Source organism: Saimiri boliviensis, chromosome 11, assembly GCF_048565385.1.
Source record: "Saimiri boliviensis isolate mSaiBol1 chromosome 11, mSaiBol1.pri, whole genome shotgun sequence".
NCBI classification, from domain to species: domain Eukaryota; kingdom Metazoa; phylum Chordata; class Mammalia; order Primates; family Cebidae; genus Saimiri; species Saimiri boliviensis.
The window spans coordinates 120,055,883-120,080,021 of NC_133459.1; the positions used below are offsets into that span (position 1 = coordinate 120,055,883).

Sequence of the window (24,139 nt, forward strand, 5' to 3'; positions counted from 1 at the left end):
TGTTTATTGCAGCACTGTTTACAATAGCGAAGATCTGGAACCAACCCAAATGCCCATTGATGATAGACTGGACAGGAAAAATGTGGCACATATACACCATGGAATACTATGCGGCCATAAAATATGATGAGTTTGTGTCCTTTGTAGGGACATGGGTGAACCTGGAAACCATCATTCTCAACAAACTAACACAAGAACACAAAATCAAACATCACATGTTCTTTTTTTTTTTTTTGGAGACAGAGTTTTGCTCTTGTTACCCAGGCTGGAGTGCAATGGCGCGATCTCGGCTCACTGCAACCTCCGCCTCCTGGGTTCAAGCAATTCTCCTGTCTCAGCCTCCTGAGTAGCTGGGATTACAGGCACACACCACCATGCCCAGCTAATTCTTTGTATTTTTAGTAGAGACGGGGTTTCACCTTGTTGACCAGGATGGTCTCGATCTCTCGACCTCGTGATCCACCCGCCTCGGCCTCCCAAAGTGCTGGGATTACAGGCTTGAGCCACCGCGCCCGGCCTATCACATGTTCTCACTCATGGGCGGGTGTTGAACAATGAGAACACATGGACGGAGGGAGGGGAGCATCACACACTGGGGTCTGCACAGGGGAACTAGGGGAGGGACAGTGGCGGGTGGGGAGTTGCGGAGGGATAAATGGGGAGAAATGCCAGATATAGGTGATGGGGAGGAAGGCAGCAAACCACATTGCCATGTATGTACCTATGCAACAATCTTGCATGTTTTTCACATGTACCCCAAAACCTAAAATGCAATAAAATATATATTACAAAAAAAAAAGAAAAAAAAAGAAATGATGATGACTTGAACTGGGTTGGCTGCAGTGGAGGTGAAAGAGTGGGCAGGTAAATTTTGGAAGTAGAACAGACAGACTTTTTGATACTGGAGGTAGGAAGTGGTAAAAAGGGAAGAATATAGGATAGTTCCTAGGTATGAGGCTTAAACAATTGTGTAGTTTATACAGAAATTTCTTTGGTTATTTAGAACTATGCATCTCACTTTATAATAAAGAAAACAATACCTGGAAAACAGAGGTTGAAAGGTGTTTAAGATCTTACATAAATCCTTATTACAAAAGCAATGAAAATATAAACACTAAGAATTACAAAAACTAACCTGCCTATAAACTGGCCAACTACAAATTATCCAATAGGAAATACATGAATTTGAATTTCTGAATTAAGCACAGTAACAAAATACACTTGTATTAATACCTTGCTAATCAGCTAGTCTGGATAAAGACTTATGCATCTAACAAAAAAAAAAAAAAAAAATACTACTTAGATGTTCTTTCCTATCTCTCATTCTAAAACATTTACCAAGAGGATTCTTGCTACATACTCTTCTTTCCAAAAGTTTCCAAAATCAGATTACCATTCTTTTTTTTAAAAAATCACTCAACTTAGTAACAAAAGAACCAAATACTAATAGCCTAGAGGAATTTATTATGCTTTTACCTTAGCCCTCCACAATGTTTTTTTTTTTTTTCTTTTGGAGACAGAGTTGCGATCTCAGCTCACTGCAACCTCTACACGCCAGATTCTAGCTATGCTCCTGCCTCAGCCTCCTAAGTGGCTGGGATTATAAGCACACACCACCATGCCCGGCTAATCTTTGTACTTTTAGTAAAAACAAGGTTTCACCATGTTGGTCGGGCTGGTCTTGAATTCCTGATCTTGTGATCCACCCACCTCAGCCTCCCAAAGTGCTGGGATTACAGCCGTGAGCCACCATGGCTGGTCCAAATATTTTTAAATAAAGGAGAAACAAGAAGATAACAAGTCCTATTATCTTTAAAATTTGAACTCCTAAACAAGGCTTTCTGAAGCCTGCTAAGTAAATACAGACTCCTAGATAGGATCCTAATTTCACTAGTCTTCAACTAACCTTCTCTTATTTGGCACCAAATCCCTAAAATTAGAGATAAGTATCTTTTGGATATTCCTAGCTTAAAGGTAGGCAAACCTAGTTCACCTAAAAAAAAAAAAAAAAACTTTATTGGTCCAGAAAGTCTAGTTTTAAAAGCCTTATTTTATGCAAAAAGATAAATTATCTGTGGGATTCTACAAATGTTCATACATTCACCCACTTACTTCTAATTTCATATATCCATACATTTATCCATTAGATGCCTCAAAACTTTGAGAAGGTAGTTTCACTGAAATATAGCCCCCTAGGCCAGTCATAGTGGCTCACACCTGTAAACCCAGCACTTTGGGAGGCCAAGACAGGCAGATAGATCACTTGAGCCCAGGAGTTCGAGACCAGCTGGACAAAATGATAAAACCCCATCTCTACAAAAACTACAAAAATTAGCTGGGCATGGTGGCTCACACTTAACAGTCCCAGCTACTTGGGAGGCTGAGGTTGGAGGATCACTTGAACCCAGGAGGTTGAGGTTACACTGCACTCCAGTCTGGGCAACACAGTGAGACCCAGTCTAAAAATAAATAAAATAAAATACAGCCTCTGCTCTCAAAAGAGGCCAAAGTAAAAATTAAAAAAAAATAAGAACACTACTTTTTAGTGACTTAGATAGATGGTTGTTTGAAAATAAATGACTTCAGAATAGATCCTCTATCAAGCTCATATTCCCTTTTTAAATGTGTAGGTGTGTAAGCCACAGAAAGTAATTTCTTAAAAAGGATAGAAATATCTGAAAGAGAAATAATTATTTAAAAAGTAAAGTTTGCTTCTTGGTTCTTCAGCCAAAAATAGACATGACAAAAGAACTAACACAACCACAGAAAACTTATTTGTATTCAAATGTATTTTCAGGAAGACTTCAAGATTTGACACAGGTACAGAGAAAAGGAACAAACTAAAACAAATATAAATAAGGTCAGCTACAGACTGACCTCTATTTGAAATGTGTTTTTAAAAAAATTTTGAGTCTTACTTTTTAAAAATATGATTGAGAAATTTTTTTTTCTTTAATTCAAGTCTTCTTAATTGATTTAAAATACTTGTGAACTGAACTCATACATTAAGGCAAATTTTGATGTTAAACACTCATTTAATCGATGAACTCTGTTTCATTTAAACTGCTAATCCAGGGAGAGTTTTCGTAAAAAAACATTTTATTGCTACAAAGAGAAACATGGTCACAAAAAGCCTTTAAGCGTATCTTAACGCAAATTACTATTCAATGTCAATGCAGTAAAAAAATACACAGAGCACAAAATACTTGCCCAGTTTATATCTTCTAGGGTAAGTATTCAAAAAATTAATGCACACTTGAATATTCACTCCCAAGAGCAGCATTTAAGATAAAATGATTAGAATAGATATACTAACAATACACATTTGTTATCCTTAACATCAATAAAGTAATAAAAATTAAGCTTAAAAATTATACAAACAATTTATCGGATCTAAGTTTGGTAGCTATAAAAACTAAACTAAAATAGTTTTACTTTCATTTTATTAAACAAATGTCAAACATTTAGAAATTATATAAAACAAATTTTAATTTGTGGAATGCATGCAACATGGGTGTTAATTCATTTTAAGCTATTAAATTTCTTACCCTTTTTTACATTAGAACAGAAATGTAAAGCTCCTTTTAAATCTAATACCTTGCATTTAATTTTCCTCAGGTTGCTCAGCAGGAAAGTCAGCAGGTTCTTCCTTTGTTGTCTCTTCCTCGATGTCTTCCCCCGCTCCCTCTACTTCTCCCGCTGCCCCTGCTTCCCCTCCTTCCCCCACTCCCTCTACATTTCCTTCACCCTCGAGTCCTCCTCCTCTCACTTCCTCTACTTCTTCCACTTCCTCTGCTTCCCCCACTTCCTCTGCTTCTTCTTCCTCCTCTTCGTCGTCCTCTTCTTCAATAGGCTCATCAATCTTCTCTTCATCCTCCTCATCTCCTTCTATTTGCTGATCCTGAGAATGGTCTTGAATTTCAAAAGGATTCTCACCCTAAAAACGTAAGAAATGAGTTTTAAAATCAGCGCATTCATTGTTACATGACATGGCAAGTGCAATTTTTACTTTCCATATCATGAGGAATAAATACCATTTTGAAACTTTTTATTGTAAATTATAACAAATTCATTAAGTATTTGTTGAGTGTCCATTTCATACCAATGTGCATATATAAATGAAGCCATTACTTTATACTCCATAAATTGGAATAAAGGTCATATTTTCCCCTCAACTATATTTCTAAAATCATATATATATGACAAAGGCAAGTGTGGCTTTTGGTAGAAACAAAAGAGACGATGCAAAGATGGATATTTTACTTACTTATATGAGTATTTAATGTTACAGAATCTCTGAAAAACTCAAATGAAATTCAGGTACCTTGTTTTATGTACTAGATAATATGACTCATTTCTAATTTTAAAAAGTAGACAAACCTCTCAGTAAACATTCACAGGTACAACTTTAATATTTTAATACTTGAATTATATATCTGGATCAATCTCATATAAATTTGACCATATCAGAAGTCCACATTAATGTAGTAAGAAATGAAGTAACAGTGGAGAGTATTAAACAGGAAAATATTAAGACTGGCACTATCCTTTAAGATGAATGGCACAGGAATGTGCAGGATGAAGCAGAGAACCAAAAGAAGAAATACTAGTGAGGAGGCTACTCTAATAGTCCAGACCAGGGAAATGTAAAAGACGTGGTGACATTATTAATGGAACAGGTAAATTACAATCACTATTCTAATGGAAAGGAAAAGGGGAAGAAGGGTGTATATGCTATTAATATATATAACTTCAGATATCTAGATGTCTAATAGGCAGCTATAAGTTTGCAACTCAAAAGAGAGGAGAGTTCAAAGTAAGATACTTACATTTGTGAATTGCCTGCTTGCACAGAGTGCGTGGTGAAGTGAGGATCTTAAATGGGAAAGCCCTGGGATGGGACTGGTGGATTAAGTAGAAAAAAGGACTGGAATAAAAACCCTAGGAAGATGCCTATACTGTACATGGAGGCAGAAGTTAGAAATGAAGGAACACTTGGTGCAGGAGGAAACCCAGGACAGTAAAAGACTATCTGGGAAAAGAGTTTCAAGAGTGATAGATCAACAGTGTCAAATGACATAAAAATAAATAAAAAGCAGAAAGCAATCGGCAAAGGTCACTAAAGTTGATCACCATTACAAAATGAGGGTTCTTGAAGATTATTGTACTATCCCCTTATTTTCATATGTTTAAAATGATCATATGTTAAAATTTATTAAAGGTCACTAGATTTGATAATGATATCATTAGTAATCTTAGGAAGAGCAGTTTCAAAAGTATGATGTGAGAGTTAGACAGTAGCAGTTGTCCAAGAATGTATCTTTAAATTTCCTACGAAGCTGCCAAAAACCACAGGCCCTGGTTCCAGCACCCTGAGATTTTCATTTAGTCTGCACTGGAGCCCTTGCTGAAAACACAAATTCCTAGATTAATCTCAGACCACTTGAATCAAACTTTCCAGGGGAAAAGTTAGGTAACTTGCACATTTGAGAAGCATTTCGGGGCAAAAATTAGCTGGGTGTGGTAATGCATGCCTGTAGACATAGCTACTCGGGAGGCTGAGGCAGGAGAATCTTTTGAACCTGGCAGGTGGAGGTTGCAGTGAGCCAAGACGACACCACTGCACTCCAGACTGGGCAAGAGTGAGACTGCATCTCCAAAAAAAAAAAAAAAAAGGCAGCATTTCAGGAGGTATTTATCAGCAAAATTTGGGAAACCCTAATTCAGAAGGCCTAAAAAAGGGCTTAGGCAGCTTTTTATTTATTTAGCCTCACAGGTAACTGAGCACATGCCTTTGGTTGAGAAGGAAAAAGTGAATAATAAGAGAGGAAGTGAAGAGCACGTGCAAAGTAAACTACCATTTCACGAACGCTGGGAAAAGATGAGATGATAAAACAGGGTGGGCCAAAATCTAGGAAAAGCTAAGTCATTTTTAGTTTAGGGAACTCATAAGCATGTCTATTTGTGGAAGACTAGGAAAAAAAAAAAAACAGGAAAAAAATCAGATGCGAGTAAGTGAAGAAATAATGATGAAATAAAGACACAGGTGAAGGGCAAAGAAGATTCTTCTTCACAGGTAATAAAGATGAAGGAAAGATATATCTAAGGCAGAAATGCGAACACTTACTGAATTCACATCTAAGTGTCTCAATCTCCCTAATGCAAGAGAAGAAATAAGAATATGGTTAGTAGCTGAGTGTGGTGGTGTGTGCCTATAATCCCAGCTACTAGAGAGGCTGAGGTAGAAGAATGGCCTAAACCCAGGATTTCAAGGCTGCAGTGAGCTATTATCGCACCACTGCACTCCGGCCTGGGCAACACAATGAGATTGTATCTTTAAATATATGTATGTGTGTGTGTGTGTGTGTGTGTGTGTGTGTGTGTGTGTGAAAATAATATGGGAAGCAAAGAGAGCATGGATGAAATCTGAGACGTGAAGTTATTAAACATTGGAAGAGTCACTATAGAAAATACATTACACTGGTAGTTATTAAGTAAAATTATTGTGAATTGAGTGAAAATCTGGGAAGCACAGGACTGGCATGATTCCATAGTTTTTAGCAAGACAAACAATAAAGCTAACCACAGAGCTAGAACAAATACGGAATTCTGGAACATTTCCTACCGAAAGGGGTGATTATGAATGCCTAGAACAGGGAGTTAAAGTTAAGGCAGAACAGGATGATACAGTTGGAGAATTAGGAGAAACTGATGAACTGATTATCTCGATGGGGACAAAGTATTTTTGGTTGTTGTTGTTTTTTTTCCTGTCTTCTCTGCTGTGTCTCTAAGGAACTAAGATTTAAAAGGGCATTTTGTCAGACTGAGAGCACTTGACAGTGGAGGAGTTTTAAGCCATGACCAGAGCTGACCATGAGCAGAGGATGTTCCAGGGAACGACAATAGGGAAGGGAGCAGAGAGGCACGCTAAACAAAAGGTCATTATTGAGTAACGTGCTCTGAGTGCTTCTTGATTTTTCACATGCATATAAATCAACAGAGATCTTATTAAAATGAAGACTCTTATGCACTAGGCCTGGGTATGACCCGAAATTCTGCATTTCTAATGAGCTCCCAGGTGATGCCAATACTGAACCACAGATCACATTCTGAGTAACAAAGTTCTAGAGGAGTTCTCAGTTCAGGCAAGTTCTCCACAATACGTGCATGAGCAGAATACTCCCACAAGTGACGTCTCCCATTCCATGAAGTGACTGGACTGTGTAACTTGAAACACTGTATGGAAATTATAATTTTGCATTCTTCCCTCATTAAATATTATCTTCATACATCAATAAAAACCACTGACTTCTCAAAGGTTTGTGACAAAGCAAGAAAAAAAATCTAATTTTTCCTTCTTTAGCTACAACGCTTCTTTTTGATGCCGTATCTCCCATAAAATTGGGATTTCAATTCAGGGCTGCATTCATTTTTTAAAAGTGGTGTCAAGAATATAGTAAACAGTGACAAATATTAACGACTATTAGGTTAACAAATTAGAAAATAGGCCCCTAAGGAACAAACCAAAAGAACTGGTATTATTTAGCTTAGAAAGCACTGGTAGAGGGACAATTTAATGGACATCAAACATATATCAGGTTTTCTTCATAGAGTAGCTGTTAATAGTCACAACAGCCAAAATAAACAAAACTTCTTTAATCTACACTTACTAATGTAAATAACACACTTGTAAATCTTCAACACAACAGCTCTCTTCAGTGGAGAATAATGATTTTAAGGTAGGTATTTTGTAAAGACTGAAAAACTAACTTTTGTCAGACCAGTGTGGGTATTATAAGAGAAGTAAAAACAGAACAAAACCAAAAGAATAACCTCTAAAATTTATTTCTATTAATTTCTCGAATCATAGTAAGTTCTTATTTGTATAGTAATTATAATAAATTTTATGTAAAGATGGATTCAAGCCATAACATATGGCAAAAACCCTGAGAAGTAAAAGGGGCCAGGTAGCTGGGCACGGTGGTTCACGCCTGTAATCCCAGCACTTTGTTACGCTGAGGTGGGCGGATCACGAGGTCAAGGGATCGAGACCATCCTGGCCAACATGGTGAAACCTCGTCTCTACTAAAAAATACAAAAATTAGCCGGGTGTGGTAGCGCACGCCTATAGTCCCAGCTACTCAGAAGGCTGAGGCAGGAGAATTGCTTGAACCCAGGAGGTGGAGATTGCAGTGAGCCAAGATTGTGCCACTGCACTCCTGCCTGGCACCTGGCGACAGAGCAAGACTGTCTCAAAAAAAAGGGGGGGGGGGGGAGGGGAAGGGCAGGTATATATCCAATTGTTCACATATGAGTTTCCTAACATTAAAAGTAAACCTCTCTTCTGCTGCCCTCCAAATTCCATGAGATTCCTTCTTCTGGAACAACATATCTGATCTTTCTGCTACCGTCCAACTTTTATCCAAGGAAAAGGAATGACTTATCAATGAGTATGCTTGGAAGAAAAAACTGAGTGTATACAACTCAATACCTTCTGGGTGCCCTCTTTGGGGTCTTCCTAGTGACAGAAAAGGTACATTCTAGTCTGTTCTATGCCATGTGGCAAACTAGGAGAAGCCTGCTGATTGTCCATCGTGGCCAGTAACAGAAGTTGGGGGCATCTAAGTCTACCTAATTTAGAAGTGAAATATTAAAGTCCAGAGCAACCACATATCTAAGGTATCTTCTCCAAGTCAATTTTTTCTTAAATCAAGAATAAAGCTGGTATTTTGATTTTCTATTGAATCCTTATGTATTTCTCAATTGATTCAGAGCTACAAAGGTGGTAAGAGAGGACTCACTGCTCCCATTTGGCCAATCTTAACAATTAGGAAAAAAGATGTTTTACCTATATGTAAGATATTGAGTAAAATTCTTCTTAATATGTTATACTATATTCAAGTGTCACAAAAGGTTACTATGTCACCAATTATTCATTGCAATACAATATTATTGAAAAGGCTTTTGCCCTAAAATCTTACCTTAACAAAACGTTCATATCGCGCCTTCACTATTGGATTATTTAAAATGCTTGTAGCAGTCAAGACACTCTCTCTTTTTATTTGTTCCTTATAAGCCTATAAAAAACAGGACACACTGAGAGTATTTGAAAATCATGCCATGAAAAATATTTCCATAATTAAAGCAGCATTTCATGCTCAAACCCTTAGATTTAAATGATTAATGTTCTTAAAAACTATAGAGCAATAGCAACTACAGTGACCACAATCTAAACCTATGAATTAAAACAATGAAGATTCAAGCCAATCAGTTGCAACAGAAAACACTCAGTCCCCCAAATCTGCAAGTCTAGATTCTACTAGGTAGCTGTCTTCTCTTCTTTCCACTGCACATCTGCCTCCCCAGACCCCAACTATTAATTTTCATGCTATCAAAAAATAAAGAATAATTTTTCATACTACAAGGGTATCTAGTCTTCCTCTAGACTGTATTTATTTAAGACTATTATACAGAGGAAGAAAGGTAACAATATAGAATGTCTAATTGCCAAAATGATGTCAAGGAAATATTAAGAGAAGAAAAAGACAAAGATTAAGGAAAGATTGCATGTTTTCAAAAATGCCTGAAGAAATCTGAGTTAAATGAGGTTCACTTCAATACAAAATACAAATTTAAGACTTAGGTATATTCTATTTAAAACTTAAGGCTTTAATAATTAAACCTTTAAATATGCTTTTCAAACCAATCAGTTTCCCACAATATATACATTTGTGTTGTCTGAAGTAAAATCTGACTAAATAAAACCAAGCAAGCCAATAGAGAAGCAGAAATATGCTAACCAAAAAGAAGTAAATTTTTCAGGGATATTCTATTAAAAAATGTAACAATAGATGCTAGTTGGTAATTCTGTTTTTAAATATATTTTTCCCAACCATCAGAAAATGTATCAGTAATAATCAAATCTTTACTTTCTTTCTTATTCTAAAACACACACACACACACACACACACACACACACACACACACACACACACAGACTCTCACAAAACTGTTTTGGACTTTTAAAAAAGTTAAAGCAACAGTTCAACAAAAGCTATGATTTCCTTCCTGAATGCTTACCATTACCAGGCACTATTTTAACTGCCTTAAATGTTTCAGTTGATCTAATTCTTTTAAAAAATCAGATAAGAATAGAATGATCATCTACCCTAATTTTACAGATAAGGAAACTTAGACAAAAAAGGAAAGGCTAACTTGCTTGCTTAACACATGTTACAGACTGAACAAATCAGAGAGTCTTACTCCAGGGCTCACAATCTTAACCAATATATACTACACTGCCTCTCTTAAGTATAATTAGTTATTTCCATATAAGACTGGTAAATTGATAAAACTGCAGACAGGTGGAAAACTATGGCCAAAGAACAATAAAAAATTGATGAATAATCCAGGAACTTTATTAAGACAGACCAAAATTTTACCTGCTTCCCTTTGATATGATCAGGAGATTTTAAGTGCTGCTGAACTGAACTATGTAAAGCAGGGATATACACACTGCAAGCACTGCAGTGAACTGTCTCTACTTTCATCATGTGATCATCTGCAGTAACACCTACAAAAGACATCCAATTATTAAAGAAATGATCCATATATTATTTCTGATCAATAAAGTTTTTACTACTTAGTTTCCATGATTATTTACGCCTCTTCCTCCAAAATAAATCAGGGTATATAGGTTTATGTTGAGTATTTCTATCATATCTCATAAATCTATATAAGTAGATTTAAAAATACATAGCTAACTAATTAAAATTATTAACATATGAATTACATTACAGTTCCTAATCATGTTAAACAATCATGCTCTGAGACCTGTACATTCATCCTCCCAAAACTATAATACAAAGGAAAACAAATGTTCATTTTGCAGTAAAAATAAGAATTTTCATGATTATGAATGTAGATGAGTAAGGAAAAGGAGAAAGGATGTCAAAACTAGATTCGTAAGGAACAAAGGTATTCTGCATCTTGCAAATGCTGACTGGGGTTTATTACAGATGAAGGTATAAATATATGCAAGGGAAGAGGGAGAGAAAATGGTACTTTCTGCAATTTAGTACAACTGGAACAGAGAATAAAAAAGAAAATAAGGATGAAAACAGAAAAAATGAAGGGCCTAAATAATAAAGAGCTTTATGTGCCAAGCCTAGGAATTTGAATTTTAACCTGGAGAGGATGAGGAGCCACTGAAAGTTCCTGAAGTAATGAGATCATGTAGTAAAATCATAAATAAGAAAAACTGGAAGTAAGGGAACTACTTCAAAAATACTACAATTGTTAAGACAACAGACAAGGATTTGAACAAATGCAGTATTTAAAGGAAAGGTAAAGGAACAGATTTGCTAAATATTTAAAAGATAGAATTGATGTTATCAATTGATCAGTGCTATAATACAGTAAGGAAAAAGTACCTAGAATAACTGTCTACTACTGGTTTTGGTAGGTGGTGCAGGCCCTTTTTTAAGATACAGGAAGGAGATAACTGTGAGGTTGTGTTTTGCTTTCTTTGTAAGGTAGGATATCCTCAAGGAGATAAATATTTTGGGTATGTTGACTTTGTGTAACTGCTGTAGAGAGATGTCAGTAAGCAGTTAGATGTGTGAGACGAGTTCAGAAGAAAGATCTGCGCTAGAAATATAGACGTGTAAGTAATCAACATCCAGATATTAACTTAAGCTCTTTAAGTGAGTGAATGCATTAGTAAACAATATAAAAGGAGATGGTAATGGGGCTAATGACAAGAGTACTGAGAAACATCAAATTCTAAAAGATTGGCAGAGAAAGCATAAAGACTAAAAAAATGACGAAAGGTTAAAGAGTGTGCCACAGACACAAAGGAAGAAAAATTATTAACAAATAATAGTAAAAAACATTACAGAAGATAATGATTCAAAAGAACTTAGAGAAGGCGGTGTTGGCAGCTTCTGCCAGAGCAGTTTCAGTAGACTAGGGGTAGTAGAAAGCTGTCTAATGTGCTTAATTTAATATATGGGAGATGAAGAAGCAGACTGGTGTGGGTCATGCTTAAAGAAGCATTGTTATTTCAAAAGAAAAAGAAAGGTTTTAGGAGAAGTAGTGTCTGTTTTCCTTTTATTCCTTTTGTTGGCTGTTTTTTTTTTTGTTTTTGTTTTAAATAAAAGCATATTTACAAACTCCAAAAATGGAATCAAAAGAGAAAACAAGACTAAAAAACAGAAGAGTTCACAACTTGGATTTAGGGAGAAGGAACAGGAGAAAAACAGGACAGAGGGAGAGAAGCGTCTGTCACCTGAGGGGACGTAAGGGAAGGAAGAAGCGTCTGTCACCTGAGGGGACGTAAGGGAAGGAAGAAGTGTCTGTCTGTCACCTGAGGGGACGTAAGGGAAGGAAGAAGCGTCTGTCTGTCATCTGAGGGGACGTAAGGGAAGGAAGAAGTGTCTGTCTGTCACCTGAGGGGACGTAAGGGAAGGAAGAAGTGTCTGTCTGTCATCTGAGGGGACGTAAGGGAAGGAAGAAGCGTCTGTCTGTCACCTGAGGGGACGTAAGGGAAGGAAGAAGCGTCTGTCTGTCACCTGAGGGGACGTAAGGGAAGGAAGAAGTGTCTGTCTGTCACCTGAGGGGACGTAAGGGAAGGAAGAAGCGTCTGTCTGTCACCTGAGGGGACGTAAGGGAAGGAAGAAGCGTCTGTCTGTCACCTGAGGGGACGTAAGGGAAGGAAGAAGCGTCTGTCTGTCATCTGAGGGGACGTAAGGGAAGGAAGAAGCGTCTGTCTGTCACCTGAGGGGACGTAAGGGAAGGAAGAAGTGTCTGTCTGTCACCTGAGGGGACGTAAGGGAAGGAAGAAGTGTCTGTCTGTCACCTGAGGGGACGTAAGGGAAGGAAGAAGCGTCTGTCTGTCACCTGAGGGGACGTAAGGGAAGGAAGAAGCGTCTGTCTGTCACCTGAGGGGACGTAAGGGAAGGAAGAAGCGTCTGTCTGTCATCTGAGGGGACGTAAGGGAAGGAAGAAGCGTCTGTCACCTGAGGGGACGTAAGGGAAGGAAGAAGTGTCTGTCTGTCACCTGAGGGGACGTAAGGGAAGGAAGAAGCGTCTGTCACCTGAGGGGACGTAAGGGAAGGAAGAAGCGTCTGTCTGTCATCTGAGGGGACGTAAGGGAAGGAAGAAGTGTCTGTCTGTCACCTGAGGGGACGTAAGGGAAGGAAGAAGCGTCTGTCACCTGAGGGGACGTAAGGGAAGGAAGAAGCGTCTGTCTGTCATCTGAGGGGACGTAAGGGAAGGAAGAAGCGTCTGTCTGTCATCTGAGGGGACGTAAGGGAAGGAAGAAGCGTCTGTCACCTGAGGGGACGTAAGGGAAGGAAGAAGCGTCTGTCACCTGAGGGGACGTAAGGGAAGGAAGAAGCGTCTGTCTGTCACCTGAGGGGACGTAAGGGAAGGAAGAAGCGTCTGTCTGTCATCTGAGGGGACGTAAGGGAAGGAAGAAGCGTCTGTCTGTCACCTGAGGGGACGTAAGGGAAGGAAGAAGCGTCTGTCTGTCACCTGAGGGGACGTAAGGGAAGGAAGAAGCGTCTGTCACCTGAGGGGACTTAAGGGAAGGAAGAAGCGTCTCTCATCTGTGGGGACTTAAGTGAAGGAAGTGATGATAGGTTCTGATAAATCTGTGAGCATGAAAACAGGAAGTCAGTGAAGTTCATTTCTGATAACCCACTCAGAGCAACTGCATATAAGACTGTGTACTGTATCATTCTGGTGGCTAGCATTTATATTTAAACAGGTTAAGATATATTAAAACGCATGTAAAATTTTAAAATAATTTGTTTTCTTTACCTTCCATAACATCTTTTTCAATTATTTTGACTACTTCTGTTTGATTATTTGTCTGCTGCTTACGAATAGATGTTTTCTTGAATTTATTTACCATACACTCCTAGAAAACAAAACAGAAAGAATCCAAATAGTTTTCAAAGAGCACTTAGTATAATGCTTAGCACTATGTTCATTCTATGAAAGATGCAGTATCTGCTATATAAGAATTAATATCTTTTCCCAAGGAGCTTACAATTTAGTTGAAAAGATAATCATAAAATACTGGGAACCTACAAAAATTATTCATTTTTCAAAGTATATTTTAAGCATATACAGAAAGAGATCAAAAGGAGTCAGAATATTTAAGTGGTCTTCTCAGAGTAGGTGGGTATTTAAGTTAGGACACACAGAAACCCATTCAGGAAATACATTACAGAAAAAATGTCAATTAAGGGTCACAGTTCTGTGAAGATTACAGTGGTCTGGATAATCCCTGTATTTCTTTCTAATAATTCTATCTCTTCTGTCCAAATTAATTGTATGTTCAATTAGCAGTCCAGCTTAAGCGCCTTCTTTAAGCATTCTTTAACATTCCCAAGTGTCTTTCCCTTTACCAAACCCCTACAGTACTTCTGAATTCCTGGCATTGCCACTTAACAGTCAGTTAGCTACTCTGAGCATAATCATTCATGATAAAAATGAGTTGTTTTAAGGCTCAACTGAAATAATGAATGAATGTATCTAGCATAACTCCAATTAATGGGTGATAGCTGACTCTACATCAATAAAGTTGTTAAAGAACACCTCCACCAGAAACAGCTGTGAAAAATATAATTCTGAAATAACAAATCCAAACTCTATTATAGAGGAATTCACAAGCAATTACGGGTTAATTTTAAAACAACTCTTTCTTTAAATAGTAAATTAAAATTTTAGAAATATAAAATGTGAGAGATGGGGAAAGTAAAAAATGAAATCATAAGAAATTCACATCAATAAAATGCTTTTCATTTCAAAAATAGCTACTTACATGCAAAAACTCCATAACTACTTTATCAAATTTAGTTTGTTTCTGTATATGATCTAATGTTTCCTGATGTGAAGAACTTTCCAGATGCAGTTCAATATCTTTCTCTTCAAATGTTCGAAATTTACAAAATGAACATGTAAATGCCATTCTATAAGACGAAAAGAAAAGGTCTTCCTTCAAATATTACTTTATTCACTTATAACAAGTTCACAAGAATATACCATTGAAACTACTTTTATCAACATAAATTATTTCCTTTCTTCCATTTTATGACTGAATTAAAATTAGCTTAAATCCAAAAAAAAAAAGAAAGAAAACAGTATTTCTTTAAGTACTTATTTAGACAGCACAGTCATTTTACCACTCTGCATTTCTGGCCCTCCTTGGAGCTTCCACGTAGGAAAAATGGAAGCAGTGGATATATAAATTAACTACTACTTCAAGCCTAGACGAGTAAAAAAGCCAAAGCAAACCTCAAGAAGTATCAAGTTCCAAAGTTCTGTAACATTTTACATGTTGTTCCATCCTCAAGCTTCTAAACCACTGGTAGTATCAACAAAATAAAGTGGCATACCATCAGACAATCATAATTCACTCCTATGGAATTCTTAGTTAATCGAAAGTCTTGCCTTCTAATGACCACTTCACTTCAGGATAACTAATAGGCCTGGACTGGAAAAATGCATACATCTGTAAGCTCAGGAGCCACTCCAGAATGAACTGTCCCACTTGTTTTTTGGTTTTTGTCTTTATTTATTTTTCTTTTTGAGATGGAGACTTGCTCTGTTGCCCAAGCTGTAGTGGAGTGGTGAGATCTCAGCTCACTGAAACCTCCACCTCTCGAGTTCAAGAGATTCTCCCATGTCAGCCTCCTAAGTACCTGCGACTACAGGCATGCACCACCACACCCACTAATTTTTGTACTTTTAGTAGAAGCAGGGTTTTTTCATATTGGCCAGGCTGGTCTCGAACTCCTGACTTCAGCCTCTCAAAGAGCTGGGATTACAGGTGTGAGCCACTGCACAGAGCATAATTGTTTCTATCTTATGTTATTTTCTTTTCCTTGAATTATGCTAGCAGTCACATAACTGGCTTCTGTTTCTAGTCCCCATTTTCTAATTAATTATTTGCAATGCTACTAGATTGACTTTCCTAGTTGAGAATATAAGCTCTGGAGCCAACTGCTGAGTTCATATCCTAATTCCATTTTGTGATCTTGGGCAAGTTACTTGACTTCTCTGGGCCTTGATTTTCTTACATTGAGAAGAGAACGTTCACAGATATGTTATGAGGATTTTTAAAAATACACATAAAGCCCTTAGAACAGTTCCTAACACACAATAATTATTCAATTAGTTATTGTTACTTCCTATAGGAGGTAAGAGCATTGATTCCAGGTGGCACATGAGGAGGCTCTAAACTGATTTTTGTTACTTCACTGTTCAACCAATTCCCCTCATTTCGAGTATTTTCTTTATTAAATATTACATTCTTCTTTACAGTCTCTTCACAGGCTAATAATTCCAGTATAATAATTACCTTTGCGTATTACCACATATTTTTAACTATTATAGCTTTTTAATTATTGCATATCCAGAAAAGTCAGTACCTACTCATTTACTCTTCGTCAGAATTTTCTTTGGAATCTGAATTGGAAAGATCTTACATATTTGTAATATTTAGTTCCTGCCCATGAAAATCACTATGATCACTATGTCTCCATAGAGTCAAATCTCAGTAACAAGTTGGTTTTTTTGGGTTTTTTTTTTGTGTGTGTGTGTGTGATAGAGTTTCACTCTTGTTACCCAGGCTGGAGTGCAATGGCACGATCTCAGCTCACCGCAACCTCCGCCTCCTGGGTTCAGGCAATTCTCCTGCCTCAGCCTCCCAAGTAGCTGGGACTACAGGCATGCGCCACCATGCCCAGCTAATTTTTGTATTTTTAGTAGAGACAGGGTTTCACCATGATGACCAGGATGGTCTCTATCTCTTGACCTCGTGATCCACCCGCCTCTGCCTCCCAAAGTGCTGGGATTATAGGCATGAACAAGTTGGTTTCTTTTTAAGAATACTGTTATTTCTGGATATTTTATATTTTTTGGATTGCCATTATGAATATAATGGCTTTTTTCTTATGTTTTCTAAGTAGTGATTACATACAAAATCAAAAATCAAAAGCATTCCTATATATCTGTATCTTTGAACAAGTCTTTTCATTTGAATCTTAAGAAATTTTTCACATTACAACTGATGTGTCTGCCTTTTCTAGGAAATCATTTTTTAATAAGCCTAATATTCTGACTCTAAACACAAACCTGTATCCATCTCCGTATTTCTCGCTGTTTTTTTCTCTTCTGCGCCTCTGTTTCTCTCGTCGAGCCTCAATTCGTCGCTTTTCTTCCTCTTCATTTTTAGGATCAGTTTTTGCTAGGATATCACACAAAAAAGTAAAAGCTAAAATTCATTTTCCATTCTCCCTTTCCAGTCATCAGTTCATAAAGTACATACTTATAATGTTTACTTAGTGATTGTAATCTAAAATTGAACTCACCAAAAAAATCGGAGTTTGAGACTGTCCAGTATTTCTGAAACTTCACTGAATGAACTTCATTCATTTGAATACCATCATCACAAAAGAAGTGTGTCATATTTGCTTGTTATCTATGTAATTATTTGCTACAGATTTTTCTCTAAATCTGTTCATTTGTCCTGTCTTTATTCTAAGCAATAATATCCTTATCACCTAAAATCATCTTGGACACCAGATACATACTCTGAGAAACACTGAGGTAACATGACCCAGCATGAAAATGAAAGTTCAGTAAACACTGGAGAGCCCTGGATGCAAGAATTCATGTTCATATTGTAGGAGCTCTCAGAAAATTTCTTAAAACATATAGTCTCCAAAATAAAACCACGTTTTGTTCTCTTTTTTAAAAAGTTTCTCTATTGTGATAAAATGCACAAAACATAAGATTTACTAGTTTAACCGTTTTAAAATGTGCAATTCAATGGCACTAAGTACATTCACAAAGTTATGCAACCATCTTTACTATCTAGTTACAGAACTTTTCATCATCCATAAAGCAGTCACTCCCCATTTCAACCCTACCCTAAGGCCCTGGGAACCACTAATCTGCTTTCTGATCTATGGATTTGACTATTCTGGGTATTTCATATAAATGGAATCATCCTGTCTGTTGCCTTTTTGGTCTGACTTTTATTTAGCATGTTTTCACAGTTCACTCGTATGGCATCATTTATTAGTACTTCCTTCTTTTCTATGGTTTAATAATATTCCATTGTATGAATACACCACATTTTTTTAAGCATTCATCTGCTGATGTGTATTTCAGTTGTTCTACCTTTTGGCTATTATAAATAATGCTGCCATAAACATTTATATGTAAATTTTTGTTTGGGCGGGGCACAGTGGCTCATGCCTACAATCTTAGCTTTTTCGGAGGCTGAGGCAAACAGCTCACTTGAGGCCAGGCGTTCAAGACCAGCCTGGCCAACGTGGCGAAACAGTCTGTACTCAAGATACAAAAATTAGCTGGGCATGGTAGTGTATGTCTGTAGTTTCAGCTACTCAGGAGGCTGAGGCACAAGAATCACTCAAACCCAGGGATGGAGGTCGCAGGGAGCCGGGACTGTGCCACTGCACTCCAGCCTGGGCAACACAGCATGATCCTCTCAAAAATAAAAATAAATAAACAAATTTTTGTTTGAACACTGCTTTAAATTCTTTGGGGGAAAATACCTAGAGGTGAATTGCTTGATCATATGTATAGTCTATGTTTAATTGCTTCAGGACCCACCAATCTGCCTCCCACCGTGGCTTCACCGCTTTACATTCCTATCAGTAATGTGTGAGGGTTCCAACTGCCCCATATCCTTGTCAACACTTGTTATTTTCCTTTTTTTTTCCCTAATTATGACCATCCTAGTACGTATGAAGTGGTATCTCATTGTGAGCAGGTCCTTTCTAATAATACGTTTCACTTTACACTTAAAAAAATTACCTATTTGTCCTTAAATTTTTCCTTTTATGCACTGCTTATCCTTTTAGATGGCCTTTGAAAAATCTACTCATATATTACCTCAAGTAAGAAGTAATTTAATCTTCCTTTCATATGCTAAAACTATGACATGTACTTCTAGCCAAGTGAAAGAATCAGGTTCCTTTCCTATCAATTTTCTATAAAGTCATATAGTCTATACTAGAGCATAGCAACACTTCATATTGAGGAAAATTCAGCAATCATCTTTTTAAATGCCCATTTTACACCTGACAGAAGACATAATTTAACTCAAGAATTTTAGTTCCATTCTTAGCTACAGCACACTATTCTCAAGTTTTGTTATATAAAAAAGCGGGAATCAGGGAGGGATACAGAGGATACATATATATCTGCTTTACTGGACAATCAGTTTATCAAACTTTTGCAATATTTAACCATAACTGCAAAGTGTATCTTTGAAATAGGTCCCAAAAGAATCAACTGAATTTTCTATTATAGTCATGTCTAATAAAATTTCAAATTTGATACATTAACAGTCTATCAATTGACAAACTGCAAAAAGTATCCCCATAACACATATTCTGCTTAGTTTCAGGTTTCCAGAATTCCAGAAATTCCAGAATATTGTTATTTCTTATTAAACAATAGGCATAATGAGAAAGCAATTTAAGTATAGTTTTTAAACCTTTCTTGAATTTTACATTATAGAAAACATTTTGAGGAAAGAATCTAACATTGCAATTTCAGTTCTTTCAAGTATTACATATTAAAATGTCTATAATGTTTTAATTAGGGAAAAAGTTATTTTAAAATAAAAGGGAAAAATTAATACAAAGAAAACTTCTGTTACAGTCATATGGAGGTTTAAGAACAGGATTTCTAGAGCATTACTTGCTCTGGAATAAATCTCGGCATTACCATTTACTGGTTGTTTGACCTAGACAGCAAATTATTTATCTATTCTGCCTGTTTTCTCAGCTGTAGAGGGTTTGATACACAACCACACAGGATTCAGGAAAAAATAAATGGACTAGGGTATGCACATTTTAAAAGTATCTTTGGGTATTCATGACCAATTATTAACTGCAATAGGGGATTCAAAGACCTAATTTCTACAGTCACATTGTTATGTAGTTTCCCTATATAAACATGAAAAAAATTACCTAAAAGTATGGAATTAAAAAAAATAAAAAGTATCCTGAACCATAGCAATTATGTTTTCTTACTTACTGGGTGATTTGCTGAGGCTTATCTTCTCCATAGGTTTTGCTAGTTTGGGTTTCTTGATAAAAGTTCCACTGGGCTTATTAAATGGCTGCATCATTTTTCTCTTTATTCCTCTTGCAGCAGCAACTGTCACATTGGTGGATTTGTTTTGATAGTCAACAACAATTCCGGGTCTATGAATGCTTCCAAAATCACCCATATGCTGTAAATTTGTGAAATCAATAAATATTAGCATATTATCCAAGATAAAATATGAATTCATATAAAATTTTCATGTTAACTATCTACTAATTTTCACCTGAAAATTCCCTGGAATGTAACTAAATTTTACATGTCCATTCTGAAAAAACACATTGAAAAACTCTGTAAATTATTACATAAGCTCGAATCCACTGAATTAGTACTTTTATTTCCAGTAGAACAAATAATGAATATTTGCTACCTGTTTTTACTTTTACATTTCAAAATTACTTGAGATTATAGACAACATATGTGCCTGTCCAAATGTTACCACTTGTACAACTCTCTGACAACTCCTCTTCAGAGTTCCTAATTGATGTTTTCTCAAGAAAAGACCCTAAAAGAAATCTTTATTTTACTAAAACCTGGCTTACAACTAAGATACACAAAGAAGACCATATTTGTAGTTTGAAGTAAAAAAGATCCAGAAATCATTTAGTATTTCTCCCTGTTGAAAAAGGGAATGAGAAGGCGAGATGGAACATTAGTATGAAATAGGAGAGTTAAAGCATAACCATGCATCAACTTCCAAGACACACTTCAGATAAAGAATTGCATCTGACGTTCCATTCACATTCTTACCTAGAGAAACATTTTCTGACCCAGAAACCCAAGAAACAAAAGTTTACAGATGAAGAGTCATGCAACCAAACGACTCTTTGTGTCCCTTCCTCTTCTCTGGTCATTATCCAAATCTACTAAACCAAGAGGCCACATGTCCAAAGAAATTTATTCTGCTAATCTTACTTTTAGAAGATAAAGACGGAGGAGTAATCTGAAGAGAAGGACCCAAGGGGAATTGTACAAGTGAAATTAAAAATGTAGGTCCTATTGGCTCATATACTTCACTACCCGGAGGAGAGGAAGAAAAGTCCATTCAGAATAGAATGGCAAATATAAAGTACAGGAATACTTGTTTTACTATTATGAAAACAAAACTGACTTTTGAAGCCTCGTTAAGAAAACACACTTTGCCTAAAATAATAAACAACACGGAAAATATTAAGTGTTTTCCAAATTTTCAAACTAGAATGGATTTTCAATTCAAAACCCAAGGCCTATCATCCCAGCTATTTTCAAGTAACCTATAATCATGAAGTACAGTGGAACTGTAATGTACCAGTTGCTTACATTTGTATACTATGCTTAGGAATACCTATCTAACCTAGTTGTGTTTCCAGGTAATTTAAAGTCACATCAGGAAAATCTTCCTTAATTATGCATTAAAGGTGCAATGCATTTTTGCATATGTAAAGAGTAACTGTTAAAAATGCAAAATTTCTACACAAGTATAACAAGCTACGCTGATACACCAAAGGTTAACAACCAGTCAAAAATGTGTACCCTACTACCTTTTTTGCTAGAAATACTTTCCTCTGCAAAGAAAATATTAAGAGAAGCTGACTTAACAAGATTCTTATTACATTACAACAAAAATACAATACCCTTTAAATGATCAAACTATATAGTAACACCACAATCTACAAACACTTACTAAGTAAAATTTCATGTCAATCAAGTAACCTAAGAACATAAAGCATAATGTTTACACTATGTATCCTAAAATTAAACAATTGCGGACTAGTATATTTACTCATTTAAGCAATAATTTACAAATTATTACTTCCTAAGAAGAAGCCATAAACATATCTATACAGGTGGAAATTATTTCTCAAGAGTAAAACTAGTAACACAAGGGAAAATAAAACAACCAGCAATTGAACATATTGTAAGAGTGACTTAGCAAAATTACACTGACCACAAATCATTGTACAATCTGTTATACACATCAACTTCTTCACCACATAAACATGGCTAAGCTATCCTAATCTATCATCAACTTTTTAGCCTCTTGTGCTTCATGTGAAACATGGAGCTTTGAAAAAATTCTACTTGCTAGAGTTTAGCAACAAAGTATAAATATTTTAACATACATTGCACCTTTAACCTACTCAAAAACTCAAAAAGGGTTCAGTGACCTTTCACAATAATCCACAAACTATTCCACCAGCAAAACTGCTAGTGTTGACAAGGAAAAATGCAACTCCTTTTAACCCCTTTTAGACCAAACCTAACAGCCTCACCTTTTTAATAAAGGGAGATTCGGCACAACTTCATGATCATCTCAAACTGTCACTTATTTTCTGAGGTGCTGGAAAAACTTTTACGTCAACCTAAAAATTATGTTTATGACTCAGCTTTTGCTTCAAAATACACTGGGATGAACAGTGTTTATTCTAGTTGAAAACGATGGTCTTGAAAGGGTTTAAAAGAGTGACTAGTGAAAAGAATCTGAAAAGATTCTGTTGTACTTACTCCTCGGCCTCGGCCTCTGCCTGTTGATGGTCCTCCAAAAGCATCATAGTTTCTGCTTCCAAACGTACTTTCGGGATAAGCAGGCGTTCCTCTCCCCCGAGAGCCTACAGGTGCAGGCTTCATATGGGGTGAAGAAAAACTGCTGTAGGAAGAGTAATTCTCTCTTCCTCTGTCCTCCATAAACCCAGGCCTCAATTTTGAACGGGAGTAAGGTGCTTCCCAGCTAGACCCGCCCTGGTTTCTACCTCCGAAAGAGTCAAGGCTATTCCGGTAGGAGCTCTCAAATCGACCACCATAACTACCTCCGAAGCGGCTTTGTTCGGGTTCATTAAAACCATAGCCAGATCTGTACAGATCTCGCCCACCCAGAGAAGACCTGGAGTCGTAAGACTCATAAGGTCCAAACCTGGAAAAGTTGCACAGTGAGGGAAAAAACAAAAGTAAGCTTACTAATGTTAGACAATTCAAAAGACAAATTATCAGATGACATTTATCAACTAAAATTCATTTATACCATACTGGTTTGCACAGTTCTACTTTTGTTCACACTTGATTAGGGCTGGGCAGTTCAACGTGAGACCAGATAGAAAGCTATCTGAGTCAGATTTTAAATGTGAATTGAATTTAGTAAAACTTAGCTTAAAATCTGCTTCTTAGCAGCTTTTCTATTTTATGAAGAAAAGATTTTTCTGTCATTATTTAAGCCCAGCCCTAGTCTTGGAAAAGGTCATTTACTAAAGTTCACAAACTATTCAAACTTTTTTGACTCTATCCCTAGTATTAAAAATTACAAAACATTTACAATATTTTGGCTTTCAATGGGGACACAAATTGAAGTCTACATAGATGTAGGTTATTTGTGACACAAGATCCTTTTGCACTCCCAATAATCTATATCACGAACTGCTTCATTGTGTCTGTAGTAATCCAAATTTGGGAATTATCTCTGGTTGTAAAAATTTGACAATCTGCCAAACTTCAGCCAAGGTCAATTAATAAATCCTCAATCACTTTTTACTTATAGACTAGAAAATCTAACAAATCTAGAAGGATAAACACATAAAATAAAACAAGATCACCAACATATACCCTCTACATATGAATTTTCAAGGCAGATGAGAAAGAATACATCTTATAATATCTTCAATTATCTGAAAAAATTATCACATAAAACTACCCTAAAAAGGGGAGCACACAGTCTCCTTGAAGTTTTAATAGAGTTAACAGAAGAAATAAATCATCTTCCTTCTCACAAACCCAAAGCATGGATTACAAAAGTTGCCTGATATCTTACAACACAGTTTTATAAAGGCCCACAATTACACATGAGATAAAACAATAACATCTACAGAAATAGCTTATGCACATTACATTCACATATTAAAACATTAAGTGTTACATTACTTCAATTATTTACAGATCACTAAATAGAAGGTACTATTTACTTCTGAATCCTAGTAACCATATAAAAATTATTCCTATTTCCGACTACATTTTT

General features: G+C 36.4%; 1 protein-coding gene across 3 annotated transcripts in view; it reads right to left on the reverse strand.

Annotated features, from left to right (window-relative positions):
• Nucleotides 1-2,771: 2,771 nt before the first annotated feature.
• Nucleotides 2,772-24,139, reverse strand: part of ZNF326 (zinc finger protein 326) — a 33,850-nt gene continuing 12,482 nt past the window's right edge. For 2 of the 3 annotated variants that reach the window (XM_039460955.2, XM_039460956.2), the window contains 7 exons: nucleotides 20,089-20,287; nucleotides 17,149-17,260; nucleotides 14,834-14,981; nucleotides 13,825-13,924; nucleotides 10,443-10,573; nucleotides 8,982-9,077; nucleotides 2,772-3,937 (listed from right to left, as the gene is read on the reverse strand). In XM_039460955.2, the coding sequence (XP_039316889.1) occupies nucleotides 3,605-3,937; nucleotides 8,982-9,077; nucleotides 10,443-10,573; nucleotides 13,825-13,924; nucleotides 14,834-14,981; nucleotides 17,149-17,260; nucleotides 20,089-20,284 (1,116 nt within the window). In that variant the 5' untranslated portion in view covers nucleotides 20,285-20,287 and the 3' untranslated portion in view covers nucleotides 2,772-3,604. Of the gene's footprint in view, nucleotides 3,938-8,981; nucleotides 9,078-10,442; nucleotides 10,574-13,824; nucleotides 13,925-14,833; nucleotides 14,982-17,148; nucleotides 17,261-20,088; nucleotides 20,288-22,641; nucleotides 23,048-24,139 lie in introns of all 3 variants that reach the window. The other variant, XM_039460954.2, reaches the window with a different exon arrangement.